General features: G+C 38.6%; 4 protein-coding genes across 4 annotated transcripts; all 4 read left to right on the top strand.

Moving 5' to 3' along the window:
• Positions 1-3837: 3837 nt before the first annotated feature.
• On the top strand, positions 3838-5928 carry MELLADRAFT_113222 (uncharacterized protein; the record flags this gene model as incomplete). Its single annotated transcript, XM_007417907.1, has 6 exons — positions 3838-4330; positions 4397-4495; positions 4566-4700; positions 4834-5270; positions 5358-5632; positions 5694-5928. The coding sequence occupies 6 exons, from the start codon at positions 3838-3840 to the stop codon at positions 5926-5928; spliced, it is 1674 nt and encodes a 557-aa protein (XP_007417969.1).
• A 6695-nt stretch (positions 5929-12623) lies between these two features.
• Positions 12624-13430, top strand: MELLADRAFT_113221 (uncharacterized protein; the record flags this gene model as incomplete). The annotated part of the gene is made up of 2 exons (XM_007417908.1): positions 12624-13056; positions 13153-13430. The coding sequence occupies 2 exons, from the start codon at positions 12624-12626 to the stop codon at positions 13428-13430; spliced, it is 711 nt and encodes a 236-aa protein (XP_007417970.1).
• A 6025-nt stretch (positions 13431-19455) lies between these two features.
• On the top strand, positions 19456-20617 carry MELLADRAFT_50865 (uncharacterized protein; the record flags this gene model as incomplete). Its single annotated transcript, XM_007417844.1, has 3 exons — positions 19456-19640; positions 19716-20391; positions 20504-20617. Coding segments are annotated over 3 exons (957 nt in total), but the record flags the coding sequence as incomplete, so codon positions are not given.
• A 1280-nt stretch (positions 20618-21897) lies between these two features.
• On the top strand, positions 21898-22621 carry MELLADRAFT_73509 (uncharacterized protein; the record flags this gene model as incomplete). The annotated part of the gene is made up of 1 exon (XM_007417863.1): positions 21898-22621. One exon carries the CDS (start codon positions 21998-22000, stop codon positions 22253-22255), a length of 258 nt encoding a protein of 85 aa, XP_007417925.1.
• Positions 22622-25436: the final 2815 nt, after the last annotated feature.

Below are 25436 nucleotides of genomic sequence, written 5' to 3'. Positions count from 1 at the left end.
AGCTTGTTAGTCACTACACAATGTACCCTTTACCCACAGTTACACGCCCTCACCACAACACCAATTTTGTGCACAGATCACCATTTTGTTCAGCAATGAGAATGATGTATTGTTATCCATTCCCACACGCACTTCTGATTATATACTCTTGATCACTGCCCACCTCTTACAAGCCTTGAGGCGTGATCCATCTATGTGTCTGGTTTGCAACACAGACCACCTTGTACCGCTTGAAATTAATGATGTGTCTTCATTTTTTGGGAGTTTGTTTTCTGATCAACTTTCTCTAAATACTTAGTTCAATTGATCATCTTTGCTTCATTTTCTAACAATGGCTCCAAGTATACCTAATCCCGATCTTGATTCTCCTCTATGTCGTTGTTGTGGTGAAGATTACCCAGGTAGAAATACGACTCGACTGATTTGTGACCCATGTCAATGGAATAAGCACAACCCAACCGGCATCAACAAAATGGTACCTTTTTGAGGTCCTCAACACTTGATTGTGTGGTTGATGCAAGAAAAATCCAGAGGCAGTTGCGTTTCTTAATCAAGCCTCTGGGCCAGATCTCAATCCAGCATCTTGTCTATCACCAGCTAAATCAATCATGTTGCCAAACAATCTCAGTTCTCAACACTGCTTTATCTCACCATCCAAGACATCTATCACCTCAAGTTATCAACCTTTGATCCATTCCAGATCTTCACTTCATTCAAGCTCTCACACATTGGCACCTCTTGCACTCAACACGGCTACACCCGCCTCAGCTCATTATGGAATGCAAGTTGAGAATAGTGTTCAAAGAGCAATTGCACAGGCTAATGAGCTTCAATCTTGCCAATGTCAACTGCAAATCATTCAAGTTATAGGTAAACCACGTTCGGTGGCAAAACTCGATTAAACTCTCAATCCCTACTATGATTTCAGGGTTTTTGCGTCCAAGCCATTTAATATCACTCTGACGTGTTCTACCTATATTACTTACTCATCATTACCCTCAGATCACACATATTTTTTCCTCCCAACCACGACGGCTCTCGAGTCAATAGTCAAGGCCATCACTGTCATCAACATTTCTTCTAACAGTCCATCAAATAATCCAACCCTCAGCCTGGCAATTCATCAAATCATCCAATCCTCAGTCTGACAATAGCTTCAAGAAGATCATCTTAAAGTAATGCTTGGCTTGACTGATATAGAAAACAATTCACACAAGGTGTAGCAAGTTTAGAACACGTTGTTTGTGTACATCAAGCTATTATCATTACACCTGATACAAGACAAGCCTGTAAAGTTGTTATAAGGAGCCTTCATATAATAACCTTCAGTCATATGTGTTTGTTTCCTCTATATGATTCTCATGAGTTGATTTGAGGAAATCATGTCTCCTTGAAGGACAGGGCAAAGGAGTGACCGGACTATCAAGCGCATCACAGTAAAAGCCAAGATAGAGTGTATCAGTGTTTGAGTTCGACTGCCGTTTGGATTCTGGAATCAAATGGATGTTTTGATTTCGATTTTGAACAGCTCAAACTACACTTCAATCATGTCCTATACTATTTCAGAACTCTTTGTCCCCTCTCTCGCTTTGCTTATCTCGCTTGACATCCTATGGTCTTACTTTGTCTCTCCACCTCCCCAAAATTTCCAACACTCAATGGAAACTTCAAGCCCAGCAATCAGTCTGCTGACCTTCCGGACTCAGGTCAAGACTTTGTCAGGGAATTGTAGGTTTGAACCTCTTCTTGATAAAGTGTAGTGTAATACTTTTGACCAAAACCTTCCCTGTGCAATTTTGTTAGAAGAAAGTCGTCAGCTTCCATGGTTCCCAGGCTGGCACAGCCCAAGATTACACCAGCAGATCTTATGTATCTTTAAACTTTCAAGTCGCAATGTGCAAGATCTTAGATAAAGAGCTAATGGGCAACGGGGCAAAGGGGTACAAAGAATTGGAGAGTCTGTAATGCAAGACAATGACAAGTCTGTATGTCAGAAGGTCAGCCAGTTCACAATTTCCCCACTTCTACTAATTTAAAAGAACATTTGAATCAATTTGTGGTTATTGCTCAATCTAATAGTTGTCAAGGTCGTGATGGTTACTCGAGATTGTGTGTTTTCCCTTTTTGACATTCCTTTCATGCTGATTCTTTGATTAAAGAAGTTCAGCTATTTCACCAATCAAGAAGGATGTTTACTTGACCAGCTAAAGTAATTCAATCAGATTCTCAAGAGCAAATCCAAAAGTCACAACAAATTCAGAAGTATTTAATTTATCATCATATAGTTAAAGATTAGCAATATCAAGTGCAGAAGGATTCAATCAAGTTCACAAAGAATTGTCCAATGATTTGATCGAGATCACGAAGAATTGTACAACGATTCAATCCAGTTCACAAAGAATTATTGAAGATCAATCTCAAGACTTGAACTGGAGCTACTGACAATCAAAGCTTCATTTTGATCTGTAGTTCACCGTTACTCGGTTACCTTTCTTGAGGCAATTCACTTGAATTGTCATCTATAAACTTTTCTGATTGATCGAATAGGCAATGATGGCAATCAAATCAATTAAGACTTACAATGGACTCTTACCTATTTTAATTTCGTAAGGATTATTCATTTTTCTAGATCAGATTGAATTGAAAATTGATTCAGATCTTTTCGTATAGACCAATGGATGGGTGTACTATAAGTGTATAGTTTTTTCCGCTGGATTAGATCAGGATATCACCCAAATACAAGAAGAGTACATGGCCGTGGAACTTATGATCATTAAAGCAAAGCTGAATTGGCTTTGATTTTTTTTCATCATGGTTGTATTTTTCATTCTGAAACCAAGTCTAAGCAAATCAAGCCAACACCATTCATATAAATAGGAAGTAATTGCAAATGAGGTGTCCATTGAACTATGAGCTGACTCACAGCATGTGAACCCATTGAAGTTCCAGAGCACATCCTATAATTCACAGTGATTAATTAGAAAATTGAAGTTGAGTATTGTTCAAGTTGCCTTCATAAGTATATCAAGGAAACAAAAGGGAAAGGATTTATTAATGGGAATTCTTAGAAGTCTTGATTGAAGACTGAAGCAGAGATGATGTAGCAGTAGAGCATACCAGGGAAGTAGGTTTAGAGGTTAGAGCATCAACATATGATGTTTGAGATCCTTGTTACTCAACACCTATGGGGATAGGTGCCTTCAATTTGACTGTATCAATCCAAACTTTATCACAATGAAAGTAAATTCACTTTTTTCTTAGGTAACTTCTTCTTCTATTTTTAAGAGAAAATATAAAGCTTCATATTGAAGTCTCATTCATTTTGGGATGCAAGTCCTGATTCATTGATAAAATGCATGTAGCTTAGTACTGTAAGTCATACCAGGGTACATAAGCTCAGGCAGGACTGTCTCTCACATGGGTAATACATCATTTCTGGTGTTCTGTCAAAAGTTGTGTTGAGTGTGTAGATCTATCTACACTCCACAATTGTTGATATTTGTGGTAGTGAATATTGGTCAGTGAGGTTTTGTGGCTTCCAAAGTCACTCATTGATATTGACATATATTAAGCTAGACAGTCCAACAGCCAAATGAAATCAATCATTGAACTCAATCTTTGCTGATTCATTTAAATTGAGTCAAAGCAATCTTTTGAACAGACATTATAAGATCAATCATGATGGGTCTTGCACTACATAGAAGAGAACAGATGCCATCCACATAATTGGAAATTTTGGAAGCGGCGCCCACCGCTGATGTGCTAGTTTCTAATTATCGAAAGGGAGCTGTTCCATACCCATCCAATCCTGAAGCCAGAGGATCTGCAAGATCAAAGATGAAGAGAGGATCGGAATCAAAGCAACAAAAAACCACTGGATTTATAAAGATCAACCTTGCTTATATTCTTAATTCTGAACTTGTTGAAACTGAATTAATTGGTTCAAGCTTTGATTATGATCTCTCAAAGACACATTGGATGCTTGATTTGACTACCGAGGTCTGTGATTACTTTAGAGATCATCCAACTTTTCCCTCACCTCAACAAGTATTTGAGCTTGAACTTCATAGCCTACCACCTTATTATAAAGACTGGTACTACCTAGGCGGATTAGGCAGGGGTAACTGTTTACCTAAACGGATTACCAAAAATTACCTTTGTTGCAGGTTGACTTCTGGACGTGCTTGCGAGAAGTTTGTGTTAATTTATGATGCAAATCAATATTTGACATCAACAGGCAAGAGAAATGTTGCAGATGAGGTCCTGGACTTGCCACGTCAGTCTTCTGCTTGTCCACAAAGCATGTCACTACGATCACATTCTATGAAAAGTGAGTTCTTCAACTTCAATCTCCAAAGCCTATCTTGATCATTCCCATCTGATTTTACTTGTATAGGAAAATCTGTTCATAAGTCTTCAGCTGCTATTTCTTCGGATTCAGAATCCTCAGTAGTTCTGCAAGAATCAAACAACTCCAACTCAATTGATGATCTTGGTGAGCGAGGTCTTTTTAAAATTTTCTTTTAGTGAATTCTCTAACTGCATGTCTTGGTTTTGATTTGAAGACTATACACCTCGTCCAAAAAGAGCCTTGAATGTAAAACGTCCTAAATCTAACATGCAATCTATCGAGACTCAGACATCACCTCCGACTGTACTATCAAAAGCAACTCAGACCTTCAGCCAAGTCATTGATGATTGTGTTGATATTTTGTGTCCTAAACCACTTCATCAAGTTATGAACAAGCTTATTGATGATTCTCTTGAGTAACACTTTGAACCCAAGTACCTCTAAAACACACAGTTGAATTGACTTTGATCATCAAAATCTAGCGGGTGGTAAAGTTGGATTTTCCGACTTAGGAATCATGCGATTGCTCGGCAGAGGAACTCTTCCTATTTTCACAAAGGCTCGGAACCGTTTAAGTCCTAGCTGGAAATCGGGTTCAATGCTTACAATCATTACAAAGGATTTGGACTCAAATAATATAAATCTGCATGCAATTGAGCAGCTTACCTTTGAAAAATCAGAGGTAGTTTATTCCGTTGATCGTTCTGCTTTCATTGGGTCCGGGGCTTTCATGAATTGCTATGAAGCAAAGGTCTTGATTGATGGCCGAGCTCAAGAGATGGTTGCCAAGCAGGAATTGGATGCAAATATGACTCTTGAAAGCTATCAAGCTTTGGCTCAGCGCTATCTTGAAGCAGAAAGAAGCATCAATATGTTCAAGATGGCAATTGAGGCCAACTTGGGCAATATTCCATATGATGTACGCAATCATTGTGATTAAATATGAGTGAGTTTTTTTTTGTGGAACTTTCTGAATATATTGCTTAGATTGATCTCTTTTGTTAAGCTTGTCAAGAATTTCATTGTACATCAAGGACACACAGATGATCCTGGTCCAAAGGAGATTTATTTATTTGAGGAGAAGATCAAAGGGAAATTTGTCAAATTCTTTGGTAATCTATTCTTTTCAATCGATGAGGAAAAGGAAAACAAGACCATCTATCAAATTATGCACACGCTATCACATAAAACATATCATGACAATCATGGTAGATGGATGATTGCAGACCTTCAAGGAAATGAAGAAGGTCTTCTCACAGACATTGCGATCATTGATGAAGAGTATGTGTTCTTTGACATCATGCATTTCTTGTGTGCTATCCTCTAACTTGACCTGTGACAGATATCCGTGGACTATGGGAAACACCGACCGGCTTGGCCTGATTGGATTTTGTCTCACGGCTAAATGTAACTTTTTGTGTAAAAAACTTGGCCTCCCAGATCCTCGAAGTGCTAGATACCCTAAGGTTGTGAATGGCATGGTGGTAGCAGGTACGGGGAGTGAGTTCCCTGTGCTTGACTCTGATGCTGAGCGCTTGTGGGAATTGCTGTGTGGTGCCCGTACCCTTTCTACATAAACTCCTACTTGGAATTGTTTTTATCATTTTTCACCCAAAGAATTCACCATCAAGTTTGATCCAATTCTTGTTTCTTTAATTTCAAAAAATCACTAAGATCTTGATCTACCCAAACTCAAACAAAAAATTACAATCAATATTAGATCTTTCTTTCCTAAATTTGAATTTTAAATTTACTCTCTTATATCATAAAATAAACCCAATGTCACTTGCTTCAATCAATAAAAAACTGAGAATTGTGACCTTATTGATAGAACAGATATATACAAATAAAATTCCATCAGGAAGTCCCAAATTTCAAACTTGATCTTCTGCATCACCAGCAACTCTGAATCTTTCATCTCTGTTGTACTCCTCATATTCTCCATCAGAATTCAAAACTCCTTCAGGAAATTCATCTAAATCTACATTCATATACTTAATTATTTCCAGAACTGCTGTAAATACTGCCCATACATTGTTTAGAGTGATCTTGGATTCAATAAAACCTAGCTTTTGAATTATGTTTGAGACTGTGGAAGCAAATATGGGGGGAGTTATTTGAAATAATGTTTCTTCATCAGGGTAATAATGTGCTATCATATTTTGTACAAATTCTTTAGGAACCTGTAGCCTGCCTTCAGTCCCATCATACTGTTCAGGGGCGTAATGACAGACTTCAGGTGAAACACCTGTGGGAACAAGAGAATGCTTTTGTTTGGCGATACGGTTGAAGTTACGTTCCAGAATGAAGGAGTCTAATATTCTTTGAACAAGCCTTACAAATAAGTGTAAGAACAAAGCCCTATAGAAGCAATAAAAATTATAATAAAAATCATGGGTTAAGTGGAAATATTTAGATGAGAATTTTACGTACTTCTGGATAGCTTGTTTAGGGTCATATATCCCTTCAAACATTGCATTTATAATAAAGTCACGAATTGTTATGTTTTTTTGTATCATCAATTGTCCCCATAGCTGTTCAATTCTTTGATTGTGCTGAGATGTTGTGAATCGGTGTCTTCCTTTGGCTTCATCCCAATCTAACCCGCCAATGATATGAAGAAAAGTGATTTGGAAAGTTGCAATGTCACCGGTTTCTGATCCTTTGTCAGTAGTCACCTTTTGAGGGCAAACTCCCATATCTTCAACTGTTTGTAAGAATTGAACGCCGATTCTTCGAGGATCATTATTGTTTGTTGCCACATGAAGTTTCAAAACCTTTTGACTCCATGAATCAATAGCACCGTAGATACATATGCCAAAAGGCTTCAACTTGTCGTGACCATCCATAGACCAGACAGAATTAGGACCAGGAACATCATACAAACAGCGGTGTAGTTTACGGCGGTGTCTTTCTTCAAGGCCCTCTGGATATAGTTCTTTCATCATAGAATAAACTGTGTTACAATTAATCTTAAGACCATGGTCTATTGCAAACCCTTTCTGCATTGATCTGATACCAGCTGTTGCATGGGATCCTTCTACCTCTAATGACATTTGATCTTTAACTTCTTGCATAGATGTCAACCCTAATCCAATATCATCTTTTCGCCAGTTCAACCCCATCTCTTGACATAGTGTTTTGAGTTTGTTGCTGGTGAATTCAGGTATCTTACAAACACGTTGAATGTAACTGACTACTTCTTTTTTTTGTAGGCCGCGGGTATGACCACAGTGCCCATGGAGAGAGCCCCCGACGTCAGGGGCTCCAACAAGTACAAAGGCTTGCCTTTGTACTCTTGAAGGCCCCCGACGTCTAGGGCGCCCTTCATGGGCACTGTGGACAGAGTTTGACTTGGCCAATGATTTCTGACTTTTTTTCATCTGTGTAATGTACATGTTGGTAGGTATGCAAATCCAGCTTGCTCAAGCAATACTTTAGCTGCCTTGGGGTTAAGTCGATGTTGTGCTTGTTTTTCAAAAGTTGAAGTAAGTCCGGTGATGAGGTTTTGGTTTCACATGCTTCTTGGAGTATTGTGTCAATGTCAAAAACTTGGTCTACTAGTTCGGCTTGATCACAGTTGGGTAGAGCAGGTGCAAGATGATGATTTAAGCTATTCATTGCGTAAGAACTAGGAATACAGCAATTGATGCTTGAATTTGAGGGAGATGAAGAGGAACATGAAAGGGACTTGTCACCGCTTGGGGAAAACAAGAGGATACTGGGAAACAAAAGATGTGAAACATGCTCCGTGTTCCATGTCTCAATGTAATGTGTTCCATGTCTCAATGTAATTAAGTTCATCAATACATCACTGCGTCTCAAAAAGAGTTACCTTACATGATTGGTGGGGTAAAAGAGTAATACACTAGTGAAGTTTCTGGGTTGCTTCAAATCATTGGGGAGGCTTAAAACATTCATTCAGTATCAGGCCAGTGATCAGGTCTCCTGGATCCTCTACTATAAATAATTTCCTAGGCGTACAGAAGTACTAAAGGAAAAAATTCCAGTATTGAAGAATCCATGCAGCTATGAGTAATTTCCTAGGCGTACAGAAGTACTAAAGGAAAAATCACGGCTGCAAAGATGGTCATCAAAAATCCACACTACTATGAAGAATTTGCTAGGCGTACAGAAGTACTAAAGGAAAAGATTCAAGTATTGAAGAATCCATGCAGCTACGAGTAATTTCCTAGGCCTACGGAAGTACTAAAGGAAAAAATTGAGGCTGCAAAGATTGCTGTCAGAAATCCATGCTGTTATGAATAATTTCCTAGGCGTACAGAAGTACTAAAGGAAAAGATTCAATGGCAGCAAAGATGTGCAGTGTAGCTTGCTACAAGTATGGCTGGCTAAGCAAAATTAAAGTGGTTAGTTGCACAAAAACAAAATAATTAGACTTGTTAATTTATTTGAAGGTAGATAAGCAAAGCTTACCTCAAAATCTTTGAAGATTCAGGTGATAAGAGTTAAGTTTATGAGATATAAAATGTTCATTGAAATGTGAGTTTGGAGAATGGTAGATAATAATTGTTTTTGATGTGTTAAAAAGTTAAATGAAATTGACGCAAAATGGATCAGTAATGTATGGTTTGAAGCGAATTCAATAAGTATCAAGAGGGGATTTGCTGGAAAAATTTACATGCATGTGACGAGGTGAACAAACAGCTAGAAGTGCTTAATGAAGGAAGACTTATATAGCAAAAGTGCAGAGGACTGATCCGTAGAAAAACAATCCAGTACATTCTCAATTTCCACATGATCATCTTTTGGTAAAGTAGCACAGGGTGCTTTGACCAGATTGGCAGGGTCTTTGCTTTTGAGCATTTGACTGATGCATCAGGTAATCTCAACCCGGCTGTATAAACAGTTTGATCAAACTGGCTTTTAGAAATGCCCTGCGATCAAGGCAAAAGCACGCTTAGTTAAAAAAATGCCACGGTGTGTAGCTCAAATAACGTCTTTGTTTCAAAAGAGGGGTTTTGACTTGATTGGCGTGATCCTATCTTTTGAGAGTTTGACTGATTCATCGTATTCCAAAGAAACAGTCGCTTTTTGAATCGAAATCAAACATATATGGAACTAGGAGTACCGACCTGTAAAATCTGTACAGGCTGTACCGGGTTTGAGGTTTGGGGTTTTGGGTTTGTCCTCCACCCTCCTCTCTGGTCCATCGTACCTCTCTGGTCCATCATACAGATTGAGCTTGAAGTGGTTTGTTTTCAAATGTTTTATTACACTTTATCCTATTCAAATTCAACTTCATTCACATTCAACTTCATTCTCATTTAGGCAATACAAAGTAAAAACTCCCAGTTTTCTCTACTTTGAATCCCCAATCAGACAATTTTTCACCTTGCTTGCCCACTTCACATCAACTTCGATCTCAACTTCACTTTGGTCTCTCCTTGTCAGGTCACACTCCTCACTACACACTCCTAATTCAGATCGATATGGTCATAACTTTTCATCATCAACCAAGGACAAGCTTCTGAGAATCTGAAGTAGATTTAGCTCAACCTCATTCATACCCAAGGAATACACTCAGTTCTTCTTTTCAATCTTTTTTTTATTGAAACATCCTTTCAAAGTCTCATTTCATGCATTCAAAAAAGAAACAAATAGTAAACTTTCTACAAAATCCAAATTGATGTCCATCTGAAGTTCTTGTGAAAAAACATATGAACTATTCACCTCTTTACAAAACTCTTTAGAAACTATTTCTCATTTACAGATCATTGGATCTGTATGATGTGTAGGAAGTTGATTAATATGGTCTATTGCTTCTTGACTATCGATGGTGAGAATTGATAGAGTTGATGAAAGCCATTCAGTTTGACAATGTTCTGGTTTTGATAATGAGAATTTTGTCCAAAACAGTGGATTTGAGGTAACGGATCAAGATCAATTAACAGTATCTGAAATTGATTGATAAGGGTCACATTGGAGTTGAGTTGACAGAAAATCGGTCTCTGAATCTGAGTTTGTGCTCAGATGCAATTGATGGACAAGGTCACTGCAAACATTATTCAACTTCCCCAAGTGGGCAGGAAAAAGTGACTGGGAGTATGATTTGTCATCAAATGATCTATCACTCCACACCTGAGCCATAACACCCACACTACATATGTGTAGCAGGCTCAGTGAATATGTGGTTATCATGTACATACAGTTCTGCTCAGTTATCTGCTCATCAGGATAAGTTATTCATATGTAATACATGCTGTAACTTTTTTGAGATCAAAAAAAGCATTCCAAAGATTGACTACATACACTGACTCAATGTTTTGGTGTAATCTCATCAACTCAACTGCATGTAACACCCTTTCTGTTACTAAGAAATAGCTTCAACAATATTGCCTGAGCACCTACAGAATTATATGTAGTGAATTTTGGGCACAATTTTTTCAAAGTCAAAAAAGTTACATGTGGTATAACATGTGATTTATTTCTGCTGGTGGGCAAAAAACTGAGCAGACATGTATGTACATGATAGCCAACTATTGACTTAGCTTGCTGCACATATGTAGTGTGGGTGAAATGGCTCACGTGTGCAGTATTAGATTCTTTTATGACAAACTGTACTATTAATCATTTTCCTCTTACAATTTGGGGAAGTTGAATGATGTTTACAGTGGGTTGCTTTTGACCGAGTTGCATGCAGCTGGGTATAGTTGTGAGTGAAGGGCCTGAATAGGATTGGTTGATGTGTTAGGATGGGTTGATGTGGGTTGTGGGGCTGGGGCAAAGTTGTGAGGACATGGAGCCCAAAATCTGGGGCTCTTGGTTTTTTCCCAGTTTCCCAGTTTTTACTTTGTATCCCGTAATTCAACTTCATTCTCATTCAACTTCATCCTCATTCAACTTCAACTTCATCCTCATTCAACTTCATTCTTGATCATCTTCCATTTCATCAATGCCAAACAACATTGCCAATGGTGACATTTCAACTAATTCATTGAGTCCAGAAGTTATGGAAACTGAGAAAGATTCAATCACAAACCTTGCAAGATCCTTACCAGACAATGGATAGACTGGATTTCAGAAGCTATTCGGAGGGTCGATTGGAGCAACGAGGAGTCACTCTAGTGAATATCACCATCTTGAGGATTCAAATCAATTCACGATCCTTCATCTTTGCTCCAATCAACCATCTGAATAGCTTCTGAAATCCAGTCTATTCCATTGTCTGGTAAGGCTCTTGCAAGGTTTGTGATTGAATCTTTCTCAGTTTCCATAACTTCTGGACTCAATGAATTGGTTGAAATGTCACCATTGGCAATGTTGTTTGGCATTGATGAAATGGAAGATGATTGAGAATGAAGTGGAATGTGAATGAAGTTGAAGGTGAATAAAGTGGAATGTGAATCAGATAAAGTGTAATAAAACCTTTGAAAACAAACCACTTCAAGCTCAATCCGTGTTTCTTCATCAACTCCCTCTACATATCCTCAACTCCTTCTCATTCAATTATTTATCCCCAACCTAATTGACATCAAAGCAAACCATCAAATCCTGAATTTATCAAGTTTATCAAATCTTACAAAGCTAGTCACAAACATAGCAAACCCTCAAGTTGACTTTTGACTCCAATTTCAAATCAAATCATCAACCATTCACGCACATTCTCTCACTTTTAGGATAAAGATTCTCTTTTACGAAAAATGGAATATAAAATTCACTGGGTCAAAAACAAATACATCACAAATACATCAAATTTTGACATTTATTTATCTTGTTTCTTTTGCCTTTTTATAGAACAGGAATCAAGATCTTACTACTTGGAGCTGGTGAATCTGGAAAGTCAACACTTGTCAAGGTATGTTTTTACCTGTCTTGATCTGATTTTCACGTTCTCCTACTTTTTTGAATATACTCGTAACAATTGCAAAGGCTCATGATGATTTTAACTTTGCTCACTCCCTTTGTATCACGGCGTAGCAAACGAAATGTCTTCGGGATAGACTTACACAGTTCAAGAACGGGAATCGTATCGAGAAATTATCTTTGCAAATACCATCACTTCTATTGTCCTTGACGTCTTACCTACATTTCAAGGTATCGAAATACCTGCTGAAGTAGGTGATGCCGAGAGGATTGATCTACTGCTTGCGCTCCCACTCACATGATACCAATAGGCTCGATCCAGAAGTTACCAGTGCTATCTATCATCTATGGTCTCGAAACGGTCTTAAACAGGCGGTTTCACTCAGTCATCTCTATCAGCTGAACGACCCTGTACCCTAGTCAGTCTCCGAATTGATTGAAAGCTATGAAACTTGAGAAAGCATCTAAAGAAGAAAAGAAGAAAGAAAAAGACTTACGTAGGCTTGAGAAGGAAGAACGGAAGACAGCAAAAGAGGATCGCAAGGATCGAAAGAGAGGATACGAAGATGATCGATATGATGATAGGGATGGTTATCATTCTAAAGGATATCATTCAAGAGAACCTCTTGATGTCCGTCATCGTCGTTCGTCACCTGATCAACAAGATCATAGACGAAGATCTCCGTCTTTTGATCATCATCACCGACGCCCTTTATCTCCCGAACACTCCCACCGACGTTCTGCATCTCTACCAAATCGTGAAAGGCATCAAAACAGAAATTCTGAGAGTCGATCTCCACAACGAAGAAGACTAGTTCCTCATTCAACCCAACCTATCTCACCACCAAGGCGAGATTACCCGAACAAACCCCATTCCAGTAGATCTTTTTCACCTAAACCTTCAGCACAAAGACCCCAATCTTAAACAATACCAAACCGACCAACACCTTCAACCAATTCCAAACTCTCTGAAGCCAAAGCATCCAAACTAGCAGCAATGCAAGCCAATGATCAAAGTTTGAATCAATCAAGATCACAAAGATTAAAAGAGTTAGAAAAAGAAGATTTAGAGAGATTGAAAGTTGAAGAAATTGAAAGAGAAAAGAATCAAATCAAATCAGGTGGGATTGGGGATGGGTCTAGAGCTAAATTTGTTAGAGATCAAGAAAAGAAAGTGTTTTTTGGTCAAATGGATTTGGGTGAACGTGTTAAAAGGAGTGGTGGGGTTGGAATGATGAAAGATGTGGAATGATCTTGTAAAGTGTTTTTGCTTTGTACTTTATTTTACTATGTTTAGGCGACTATGTCATGAAGGTTAAGGAAGGGTAAGTGTTGTGTTGATCACTTGTACAAGTAGATCTTGTGGAGGTTGTTGTAATTATACATGCTTTAACTGTGGGTTTTTTTTTTTTTTCAAGTGCTTTTGATTTTACATATCGCACTAACTAAACTGACTAGGTGTGATGTAGAACCACTACAACTTCTTATGTTTTTTTTTCTTACAACGGACTACTGAGCCTTTATAAAAAAATCAATGTGAAAAGATGCGCGCCCAAAAACTTTGAACAGAGAAGAAGAAAGGAATCATAGAAAAGATATACAGTCAATCCAGATTAGCTTGTCCAATCAAAAATTTCAAAACTTTTTTTAAAGTGATACAGGTGATTTTATAACGCATAAATATGCGCATATGAGATAACGAGTTTGATCCACCCTGACCAACCAGACCATTCCACTGTTTGAATGATCCAACCTGTCCTCACCGCCATTTCCTTATCCTCACATCCATCGGTCCAGCTTGATCACACTCGATCCATTCTCTTAGATCTGGACACTTGCTGTAAGTTTTGAACGTGTCCTCTTGGTTTTGAATTTAATCTCACAGTTTCTCTTTTGATCTTGTTTTGATCGTCTCAGCTTCGATCCAAACTTTTACACCTTCAATCCAACCTTCTCGTCTTCGATACCGGTCTCTTTGCTCTGATTTGCTTGTGTAACTCATTTTGTGTTGATATTCAGGTTGATTCAAGAGTACATGACACCCTCACAGAGATCCACCAATGCATTTAGACATGTACTGTTGTATCTCTCCTCCCGATCATGATGAACTGCAATATGTTTCCTTTACCGCCTGCTCTGAATTCATCTCTTGTACATAGTCGTTAAGGAGATATCTGAATGTAAGCGGAATTGAGCAATAGAATCTAAAAAGATAAACCCGTTATCGTAATTGCATCCTTCCTTGCTTTCAAACTTCACTATGCAGTTTATGTCTTTTGCCACTTGGTATGGAACTCTTCGAGCTTTGCCCACACAAGACTTGGCTTTCCAGCTGTTGGGGCACCTCTCATCTGTGAATGCCATCATAGCACATGATCTCCTTTCTACGTCCGATGGTATTGGTGCATCTGGAAAGTGAAGATACCACTGACAGAGTCTATATTTCAAATATTCTATTACAGAGGAAAGGAGGACTGAAAAAGTTGAAGCAGAAAAACATTGACAGGGTGGATTCAAAGACAAGGACAAAAAGTACAAATGCAAGGAACGAGTCAATCAAGAAACACAGAGCTTGAAGGTTGGATTCAAAGCTGACAAGTTGAATCTGATGCCCAAAGGAAGGATTCAACAACGATTCAAGGAGATTGTCTCAGAATCAAAGCCTAGATGTCAAAGTAAAGAGATCGATTGAAGATAAGAGGGTTAAATCGAGGTTTAGATCGAAGCTGAGTCGATTAAAACAAGATCAAAAGAGAAACTGTGAGATTAAATTCAAAACCAAGAGGACACGTTCAAAACTTACAGCAAGTGTCCAGATCTAAGAGAATGGATCGAGTGTGATCAAGCTGGACCAATGGATGTGAGGATAAGGAAATGGCGGTGAGGACAGGTTGGATCATTCAAACAGTGGAATGGTCTGGTTGGTCAGGGTGGATCAAACTCGTTATCTCATATACGCATATTTATGCTTATAAAATCACCTGTATCACTTTAAAAAAAGTTTTGAAATTTTTGATTGGACAAGCTAATCTGGATTGACTGTAAGATGAAATATAGCATAATGTTGTAGAAATGTTGATTCTAATTTTCTAAGTACGTTTTCATATGTGTGAATCTCCCAGTTGCCTGAATAAATTGTGCTAGGTAAGGGAACACCTTTGGAGTGTCCAAGAGCGTTGAAGCAGAGTTTGTATTGACTTTTATTTCTTCTTTTTTCAACTGTTTTCTGAACTCTTGTCGTTGTTTATTGTATTTCCTACAATATATCAGGAAATGGGCTGGTGTTTCTATTGCTGAGCAGCTTTCACATTTGTTTGTCTCTTCTACTCCTATCCTATGGAGAAATTTTCTTTTTAACTGTGGTGCATGACATGTTTACTTGGATGACTGCAGAGGGATGTGTGACAAAATAGTAGCTGCCTATTCAAGTAAACCAAGAACAAGCAAAATTTCAAAGTTCAATCATGTTACATGAATAACTGTACCACATGTACCTGAGAAAGCAGCACAGACTCAAGTATTTGGATACTTTTTTGGGTGTATAATTAGGGGATACAAAGTTAAATCTGGAATTTTTTTCCCAGTTTCCCAGTTTCCAAAATACAGCCAAAAACGGAACCTGGGAAACCGGGAGAGCGTGGGAAAGTACCAAACACAGCCAAAAACAAAAACTGGGAAACTGGGAAAAAAATCCCAGTTTTAACTTTGTATCCCCTAAATCCCTTCACACAATCATGTCCAACACCCAAATGGGGATAGATTGTAAGAGCATCTCCAACGGTCCTGAATTGAAAAAAGGTGTTCTCATAATGTACAGTTGGCTGTATTCACCCTGAATAATTGGGTCACCTCCAACGCGCACATGCAGCAAGGCATTTGAATGTCGTACCCCTGCCAAAAACGCTATAAATGCACACACTGAGCCAAATGATCCTTGTTATTTTTGGATCCACAAGCTATGATTGCTTGGTGATATGGACACATGTGGTATTATTGTGTCCAATATGACACAAATACTGTGTCCTGGATATTTGCCAATGACCCTCAAGGCATAGAGGTCTTGACATGTGAGACCTGTTATCCCTCTAAACAAATTTCACACGTGTGGCCAGTTGTGAGAAAGCTGGCAACCGACGGATGGTCATTTTTTGACCACACCTTGTAAACGTAAAATACATATTACGTTTGTTACGTTTACAAGGTACTGTTGGGGATGCTCTAAGGCAACCAAATCTATCTATATCTACATCTATCTCCAACAAGGATACAACAGAAAATATAAAGAATTTTATGGAAGAATATTGCAGCAGGCTCTTTCTAGATTCTATTTCAAATTTTGAATCTCTACCTCAAGCTCAACAGATGAGCCTTCAATCAAATTCCAATAAAATTTGGATAACCATTATTGGCCCAAATCAGTGGTAAGTAAGGTTCATGGGAAATCATTTGAGTTATACAAGGGTTTTATTGAAACTTCAGAATCTCTCTTATCTCCAGGGGTCAAGGATATTGATGCCAATTGAAAGGGTCAAGAACCTAAAATGGAAACAAGAATGCTTGAAAAGGTCACAAGCTCATCATTCCTTCACAATAGATCCAAGATGCCAAACCAATCAGCCCAAAGAATAGTGTTCAAGAACCCTTTTGACAATGAGTATGATGGTGACAAGCACATGTCAGGGATGAAAAAAGAAATAGGGGAATGTGGCTATATGGAATCAAGCAAGGTTGTTGGGGCAATCCATCAGATAAACAAGATCAGGTTAGATATCTGTGAGAATGTAATAGAGATGTCAGGTCTGATTGGAACATCACCAACTTTGATCTCATTTATCAGCAACATTGACCATCAACCAATGGAAAAATTATCATGCTCAGCAAGATAATATGGATTGCCAAGATATCAATTGAGAGTATGGAAAATCATAGTGAGAGGTTGATTCTACAGGACATGATTTAAGGTTTGGTGGGAAATCTTGGGTCTCTGAAGGATTTGGATACTATAGTAGGGCTTGGATATATCATCAACCATTTTGATTTTTTTCCTGATAGTGTAAGTCAGTTCCATCCTTTGTGGATTTTTACATAAGGAAAGCCCTTCAAAATACTCTAACAAAGAGATATCAAAAGCAAAAGCCATCTATTTCTTCAGGCATTGTCTCAAGTCAAGATATATTCAAAGAGCAGATATTGGTAAAAAAGATACCAGGAAACTCTGCCCAAAGACTATATTCCACAGTTAGGGCAGAGTTCTAGAGTGTATGTTGGTCTGCAAGGTCTGCATGAACATCTTCACAATATGAGTAGGATGACTCAGTACAACTCAAAAACAGAATCATCTTTGAATTATATGAGATGTGATTTGAAATAAATTTTAGAATTTCATCGCAGGGAAACCTCGATTGAAAGATTAGTGAAAAGCCAGAAAGAAGAAGTATACTATCAGATCCAACAATAAATGCAGTCAGGGCACATGACAATCCAACAAACTCCCTTGAAGAACAAAGGCCAAAAATCTCTTGTAGGATACCAAGAACAGGGAATCCAGAATATGATAGTTGTGGTACATCTAACTTTTTAGTCAACAATGATACAGCTACATAAACTTTCACTTCCCATATCCCTCAAAAGGTGAGACAAAATGATGAAGGAGGAAAAGCCCAAGATAAAAACCTCAAATCATCATGTGATCAAGACTTGGAAGAAGATTGGAGTGATGTGCTGGCACAGGGTTCTTCACAACGTCTTCCATCAAAGAAAGTGAGGACTTTTGGTTCAAATATCTCAACTAATTGGGCTGAATATTACACTCAGGCTTTTGAAAGGGGATACCTCAGGATTATCTAATATAATTCATCTAGCACCCTGCTTACTGGTATGTGTCAGGCAACAGAATTATTCACAACTCTGGAGGAAGTTTTCATTTTTATCTCATGGAGATCTCTCTGAGTCTCATGTCCAAAAACAAAGGTCTAGTACCATATCTTTCTTAAGAAATCTTCAAAATTCCACTGCCAAAGAAAACCTTGAATCTGTGTTCTTGAAACATCTTTGAAAAGGGTTTCTTGGTTGCACCTGATAGTCTTGAGTACCCTAAATTAAATGTAGTCATGATTCAAACCCAGGCATACTTTCTTGTTTTGATATGTAGTGGGATGGAAAACATGTTGATCTGGTGAGGTGAAAAGTTTGATTGAGGGCAAGTCACAGAAGATTGACAGCAATTTGATCACTTTTTGAGAGCATGAAAATAGTGAAAGGGTCTCAATGTGTGGACCCTGATCATGGGTTGTTGATTTCAAACTGTGCGAAAGGAGTGTGAAGTGGTGAAATGGATTAAATTAGGATCCCGGTATCCCCACCACCCCCCCTTGGTAGCCCCACCACCCCCTCCCTTTCACAGCTAGTGAAAGCCTTACTTACCAGTGACACAAGCTGTGACAATTGTCCAGCCACACTGAAAGGTCCCTGGATTTTGTTTTCTCAAGTTTGCTCACCAAAGATCCTCTTGGCTCAGCGATTCCATCATTCAATTAGAATCAAGTATTGAATATGAATAACTGGATGACTTGAATCAATATTACTCCGACCAATTGAAAAAGACGACCAATTGAAAACCAAGATTGAAGATCAGTGAGTCAGACCAATTCAAAATCGATGTACCAGAACGATCGATTTTTTTAGAGTGTCATCAACTGTGCCAGCTAAAAAGAGCTATCAGAGACAAAGGACAGAAAGTTGTAAACAAAGTTAAAAGAATCCTACTGAAGTAAGAGGCCCGAACTCAAGTGATACATTTGAAGACCCACAGCATGATGCAAATCTTAAAAATCTTCATATGCACGACCAATCCAAGACCAAGGAAATTAGTAACCCAAACTAGTAGTCGCATCAAATTCTCTAGAAGTTGGTATCAAATTTTTTGATTCATGAGGAGGTAGTGAACCAGTAGAAGCTAAATGCTTTTGGGAAGGTTGATTAGCTGATGTGTGCTTTAAAATTGTTTTAAGTGCTATTTATACCGAGCAAACTTGAGAAAACAAAATCCAGGGACCTTTCAGTGTGGCTGGACAATTGTCACAGCTTGTGTCACTGGTAAGTAAGGCTTTCACTAGCTGTGAAAGGGAGGGGGTGGTGGGGCTACCAAGGGGGGGTGGTGGGGATACCGGGATCCTTAAATTAAACTGTAGTTCAGTCTAAATAAAGAACCACTGTTTGTTTGATTTGAAAGTGAATTGGATTGGATTGGATTGGATTGCTTTCTTCTTCACAGCACCAAACATCGAGAAGAGAAGATGCCCATCAACTCAAACTCATCCACTTCGACTGTCTCTACTACTTCTTCAACTTCAACTTCTACCGTACTTCAACATATTCAATCACATCGAGATGTTCCTGTCGAACAACTCTTCACTAAACTAGACATCGTAGGTAAAGGTGCTTATGGTGCAGTTTATAAAGGGTATCTTTTCATTCAATCTACATCCATCAGCTTTCTATTTGATTATATACTGACTGTTTGTTCTTGTGATATCAGGATTCATAATGCAACAGGAACTATACTAGCATTGAAAGTGATCAATTTGGACACAGCAGAAGATGACATCATCGAGATCCAAAGAGAAGTAGCCCTTCTATCACAATTACGTGATTCAGATCGACATAATTGTATTGGATATCATGGATGTTATTTTTATAAAACAGAATTATGGATCGCCATGGATTTTGCTTCTGGAGGATCGATTCGAACGTTATTGAAACCAGGAAAGATTGAAGAAAAGTTTACTCAATTGATCATACGTGAAACTTTGATCGGATTGAATTATTTACATCGACAAGATATTATTCATCGGGATATTAAATCGGCTAACATTCTACTCACTAATTCTCATCGAGTTTTACTTTGTGATTTTGGAATTGCTGCTCCACTTCAATCTACGAATCATAAACGGTCTACATTTATCGGAACTCCTTATTGGATGGCACCTGAAGTGATTGCAGATGGTAGATTATATGATACTAAAGCTGATATTTGGTCACTTGGGATCACTTTGTACGAAATGTTAAATGGGAATCCTCCTTACTCTGATTTGACACCTGCTAAAGTGATTTTAAAGATTCCTAGAAGTCAACCTGCAAAATTAGAAGGTAATCAATTCTCGAATGGGGTTAAGGAATTCTTGGCTGCTTGTTTGATAGATGAACCAAATGATGTAAGTCAACACCTTCAAAGACGCTTTTCAATGGAAGAAGAAGCTCTCAATATTAAAATTAGGATATAAACTGACACCATCATCTTTGTTTGAATATGATTTGATCATGAAGAGACCTACAGCAGATGAATTGATCAAACACAAATGGATCAAATCAATCTCAAAAGCACCTCTGACACCTCTCAAAGACCTTACCAATCGTTATTCACGTTGGATCAATTCAGGCGGTGTACGACAATCTTTAGCAGGAGTGTCTCCAAACGATCTTGGAGCTAGACCTGAATCGATGAATATGGATAAATCAGATTGGGATTTTATGGATGATGCAGAAGCCGATCAAGATTATTCAAATGATTTATCAGAAGGATTAAATTCTACAGAACATGATGAATGGAATACTACCAAAGAGTCATCAACCATCACAGTTCGACCGAATCAAAATTATGTACAACCTTCACGTCAGAATCGAGCTCATCGTTTAATGAAATTATTTGAAGATGAGAATTCGAATAATTATCCTTCACCTATGGGTGGAATCTTTAATGGTTATCAAGGTCCATTTCAACAATCACCTAATCTATCAAATCCTTCACCAAACCAAACTCCAATGATCGGTTTAGGATTTCATATTCCTGGAATGCCAGGTGCTAATAATCATTTGATGTCACCTGGAGATGGAATGATGGATGTCAGTCCACCTACGATTTCGATTCCTTCTTCAGAAGAACTCGATAGCTTTCTCGAACCACCTAATCCGATCCCTAATACCAATCCCAATCGCCCTTTTTCTCCTGCTGGATTAAATCGATCAATCACACCTACACCTAATAACTATCAACGTATGCCGATGGTCAACACAAGTGTGCTATCTGTTAATCGTAATAAGCCACTGGCTACATCTTCTCCTTTACTTACACCAACGATCGGTAGCTTACCTTTTAGCGCACGTGCAGCATCAGACTTTGCTGAATCTCCAGACACTTCATTTGCTCCTTCACCTATACCTGATAAATCTTCAGAATCGAATTTTTCAAATGCTAACGTTTCAACTTCTCCATCTCTTCCGGTGGTCTCAAGTAAAGACTCTTCAGGATCATCTAGTCGGAATCGATCTAATACAGCACCAGTCACTCAAGATGGAACTCCAAGCAATTCGGCTAATAATACACCTATGATGCCTTCTAATCGATCTAATTTTTCTGCTTCTGGAGGTGCTAGTGGTGGAGGTGCTAGTGGTGGAAAACAATTTGGAGGGAATGGATTTAGTTTTGGTGGACCTTCATCTACGTTAAATAATACACCGATGAGCAATACTAGTGTTCATCATAATCTACAACACACTCCATCAGCTTATTTAAACAATCTTCATTCGTCTGAACGTGATAGAGGACTTAAATCATCACAACCTAATCATCATTCGAATTCACTTGTTCATCCTGCTTATCATCATCCGATGCCTCCTTTACCTTTGAGTAATCGATTAAGATCTGGTACTGAAACTTCTTCTTCAAATCTAAATTCGAATACAAATCAAATTATTATTCCAGGATCACCACAACCACCGTTTCCGATCTCAAGTACACCACAATTAAACAAATCACAAACGATGAGTACTTCCATAAATCCCATTTCTACTCCAATAACGACTACTACGACTACTACTACGATGACGAATAGTACCAACAAAAGTATGAATCATAAATGGCCAAATGGAGTGAAGAAACCGATGAAAGAATTAGATTATCATTCATTGATTGGAGTTAAAGAAGTCAAGAGTGAATTGGAAAACACATTGGGAGACTTATCGGAATGGTTAGAGAGTTGTGAGATCGGATTAGGTTTGTTGATTGATGCTATGAAATGAAATGGTTTTGTTATAGATCGGGTTAGGGGTTAGGGGTTTTGATAAGAGAAAGAGAAAGAGAAAGAGAAAGGGGAAGAGAAAGGGGTTTAATGCTATGTATGTGTAATTAATAATATAACTCATGATGATGATGAAGTTCATGATGAAGTTTGGAATGTGTAAAAATTGTATAATTTGTTTTTTTTTGATAATCACATATAAAATATATGTCCTATATATATCATTTTGGATTTAATTTCTGTTTAATTTTTGTAAAATTTAATGATTAGATTGATTTTTTTTTCAGTAAACAAAAACAAACACAAAACAAAATATTCAAATAATGAGAATAATGAGATTGTAATGAATTTATCTTTGTTTTTGATTTTTTTTGGTTAGAGGAAGGGTTTTGAAGAGGTTAATGTTATTGATTGATTATATATCAAGAGGATCATTAGAGTTGGGTTTTTTGCAATGGGCTTTTTTCAATGATGTGTATGTATATGGATTGACAATTTAATGTTTCAGATCAGAATGGTTTTGTTTTGTAAATTCAATATTACAATCTATGTAGGTTCATCTAATGATTTCTTGATGTGAATGAATTGAAGCTAAAGAAACAAAAATAAGGGTATCATCATTAACAACATATATAGTAGAGTGGCCTCTGATGTTAATAATTGGGATCACAAATTTAATCCTTCAAGTCCCTTGAACCGTTGGCATGGGCGTCTGTTACATAAAATCTATAAGTCTCAATAGGCTATAAGACGCAAAAAAACAGTATATAATACAAACTCCATCAGAAACTTTTTAAAGGTTTTCTTGACTGCAGGTGGGAAAACTGGAGGATGAAGACAGTCCCAGACAAAGTGAAATGGGTATTAGGATTTTAAGCAGATTCTGCCCATGAGCATTCTCACTGCTTCTTTGGGGGCTAGGTTTTCATCCCACTACAGCCTGGTGTTCCCCATGGGAGGAGTTTGTGTTCAGTTAGTGTATGTAAAAGTTCATCATGAAGGGTTTTGTCAAGGGGAATTTGGGCCTTGAGGTCACTTCTTTTTTCTCATCTCACTTGATTATCCCACAGCTTTTTCTAAGACTTTCTTCTGGTTTTTAGAATTATGTGCTCTCACTAAATAATTTTGATTTCACTGCTACCAAATTTGAACAAATAAACTCAATTCTTTGAAATATGTCTTGGAACCGAGCAAACTCCTTCTTTGTTCTTGTACTTAGCTTCATGATAGTAGGAGATCTAGGTTCACATCTTTTTGTAGACACAGTTTCATTAGAATGTACTAAATTTTGGCAAAGACTGTCAGCCCTGAGACTGAGTATTAAACCAGAGTACCAACGGGCAACATATCATAATAAAAACCTTAAAAATAAAGGCTCAGTTTTGAGAGTCAAGTTACATATGATTTAGCATATGTAACATGTGCAGTACTTACATCAAAGAGTGTGACCATATATGTACAAATTTAATGCAAACCAAAGCTACATATATTTCATGGCAGGAACACATATGTAACAAGTGAAATATACTCATAACCCAATGGTATAGGGCTGTGGCCCGGACCTGCGAGCTCAGGGCCAGCCTCACGACCAGACCCGGACCTGATGTGACCCAATGGCTTCCAAAAACAGCTCGGCTCACTCAGGGCAGGGCCAGAAGTCGAGCCCAGAGGCTTGGCAGGGGCAATGGGTGATGATCAGCTGGCAGGTAAGTTGTATGTCACCTGTTTTTTCATTCGAACATTGTTTTTTGATAGGCTTAGTCACCAGAAAAGCAGTGGTGACCCGGTCGGGTCGGGCACCCGAGATGCCCGCAGGGCCTTTCGGAGCATTGCCAGGCTAGGTCTCGTGGCCCCGGGCCCGGCCATGTGGACCATTGAGATGTGGTCGGGCAAAGCCGGTCGGTCAGGGTCGGGCCCGGGCCACAGCCCTACAATGGTAGCTGTGTTACTGTAATTAACCTAACCACAGAACCACAATTTGTGCACAGTTGTAGTCCTAAGAGCACCCGCAATTGTCGGGTTAAGTCGGGGGAATAGCCAACTTTTTAACCTAAAGCTTACAGGTTTCCCGCAACGGTCAATCTGTAACCAATCATTAGTTAACTTTTTGTCAAAAAATCTCTAGGCTGGGTCAAAGTTATCCAAGCCTAGAGATTTTCTTTAGCTAACTCCGTGCCCTCGCAAACCCAACCCCGCACCCATCCGCTCTATCCTTCGGCACGGTGAATCACTCTGATTCGGATCAACCTCGTCACCAACCTCAACCTCAACCTCATCACCAATCTCAACCTCATTGATTACCAGTCCCAACAACCCAAATGGATCAACCATCAGATGCACAACCCCCTACCACCTCGAAGAAGCGTGGTGACAACTTTGTAGCAGCAGAGGATGAGCAGCTGGCGATCTCTTGGGTTGCTATCAGTCAAATTTGCAAACAATCAAACTGGAAGTGATTTCTACAATAGAGTGACCAAGCACTTCAAGGCTGCATGTACTATACATAATCGTTCTTGTGATCAGCTTAGAAACCGGTAAGTAGATATGATACAAATGTTTGATAAACTGAATCTGATGATTCATCATAGGTGGAAGTCGATTAATACATCAACACTGAAGTTTTCTGGAATTTACGCTTCAATACAACGCTGATTACATGGACATTGCTAAGAAGGAATATCAAAATCAAACAAAGGGCCAGCAATTCAGAAAGGGCCAGCAATTCAGAGACGAGGTCCCTTGGCAGATCCTTTGATACGCTCCCAGATGGCTCGCAGTCGCCAATCCAGCCATCAACATCCCCATTAGTTCTACCAGCGGGTCTGGTGTTAGCCCACCTTATATTCCTCAATCAACTCCTCCTCCATCTAGTGATATGAATGAACGACCTGTTGGCCAAAAGAAAAACAAACGTCAACGTGAAGAACGTGAAACCAAGGTTGAACGCACCAAGGAACTCAAGCGTGCTACCGACATTCAGGAACGAGAAGCAGCAGTTATGGAGAAAGGTCACGATCTTGCCGAACGCGCTCTCAAACTTGAGGAAGAAGCCAAGCACCTTAACACCTTGATGACTTCAGCTGATTCATGTCCGGATGAAAAATCAAGAGAGATTCTCAAGTTGATGAAAGCGAGGTTATTGAAAAAATACAGAGACGAGTCAGAAAACTTGGAAGATACTG

The sequence above is a fragment of the Melampsora larici-populina genome (assembly GCF_000204055.1).
Source record: "Melampsora larici-populina 98AG31 unplaced genomic scaffold MELLAscaffold_80, whole genome shotgun sequence".
In the NCBI taxonomy this organism is placed as follows: Eukaryota; Fungi; Basidiomycota; class Pucciniomycetes; order Pucciniales; family Melampsoraceae; genus Melampsora; species Melampsora laricis-populina.
This window is presented reverse-complemented; position numbering and strand designations above follow the sequence as displayed.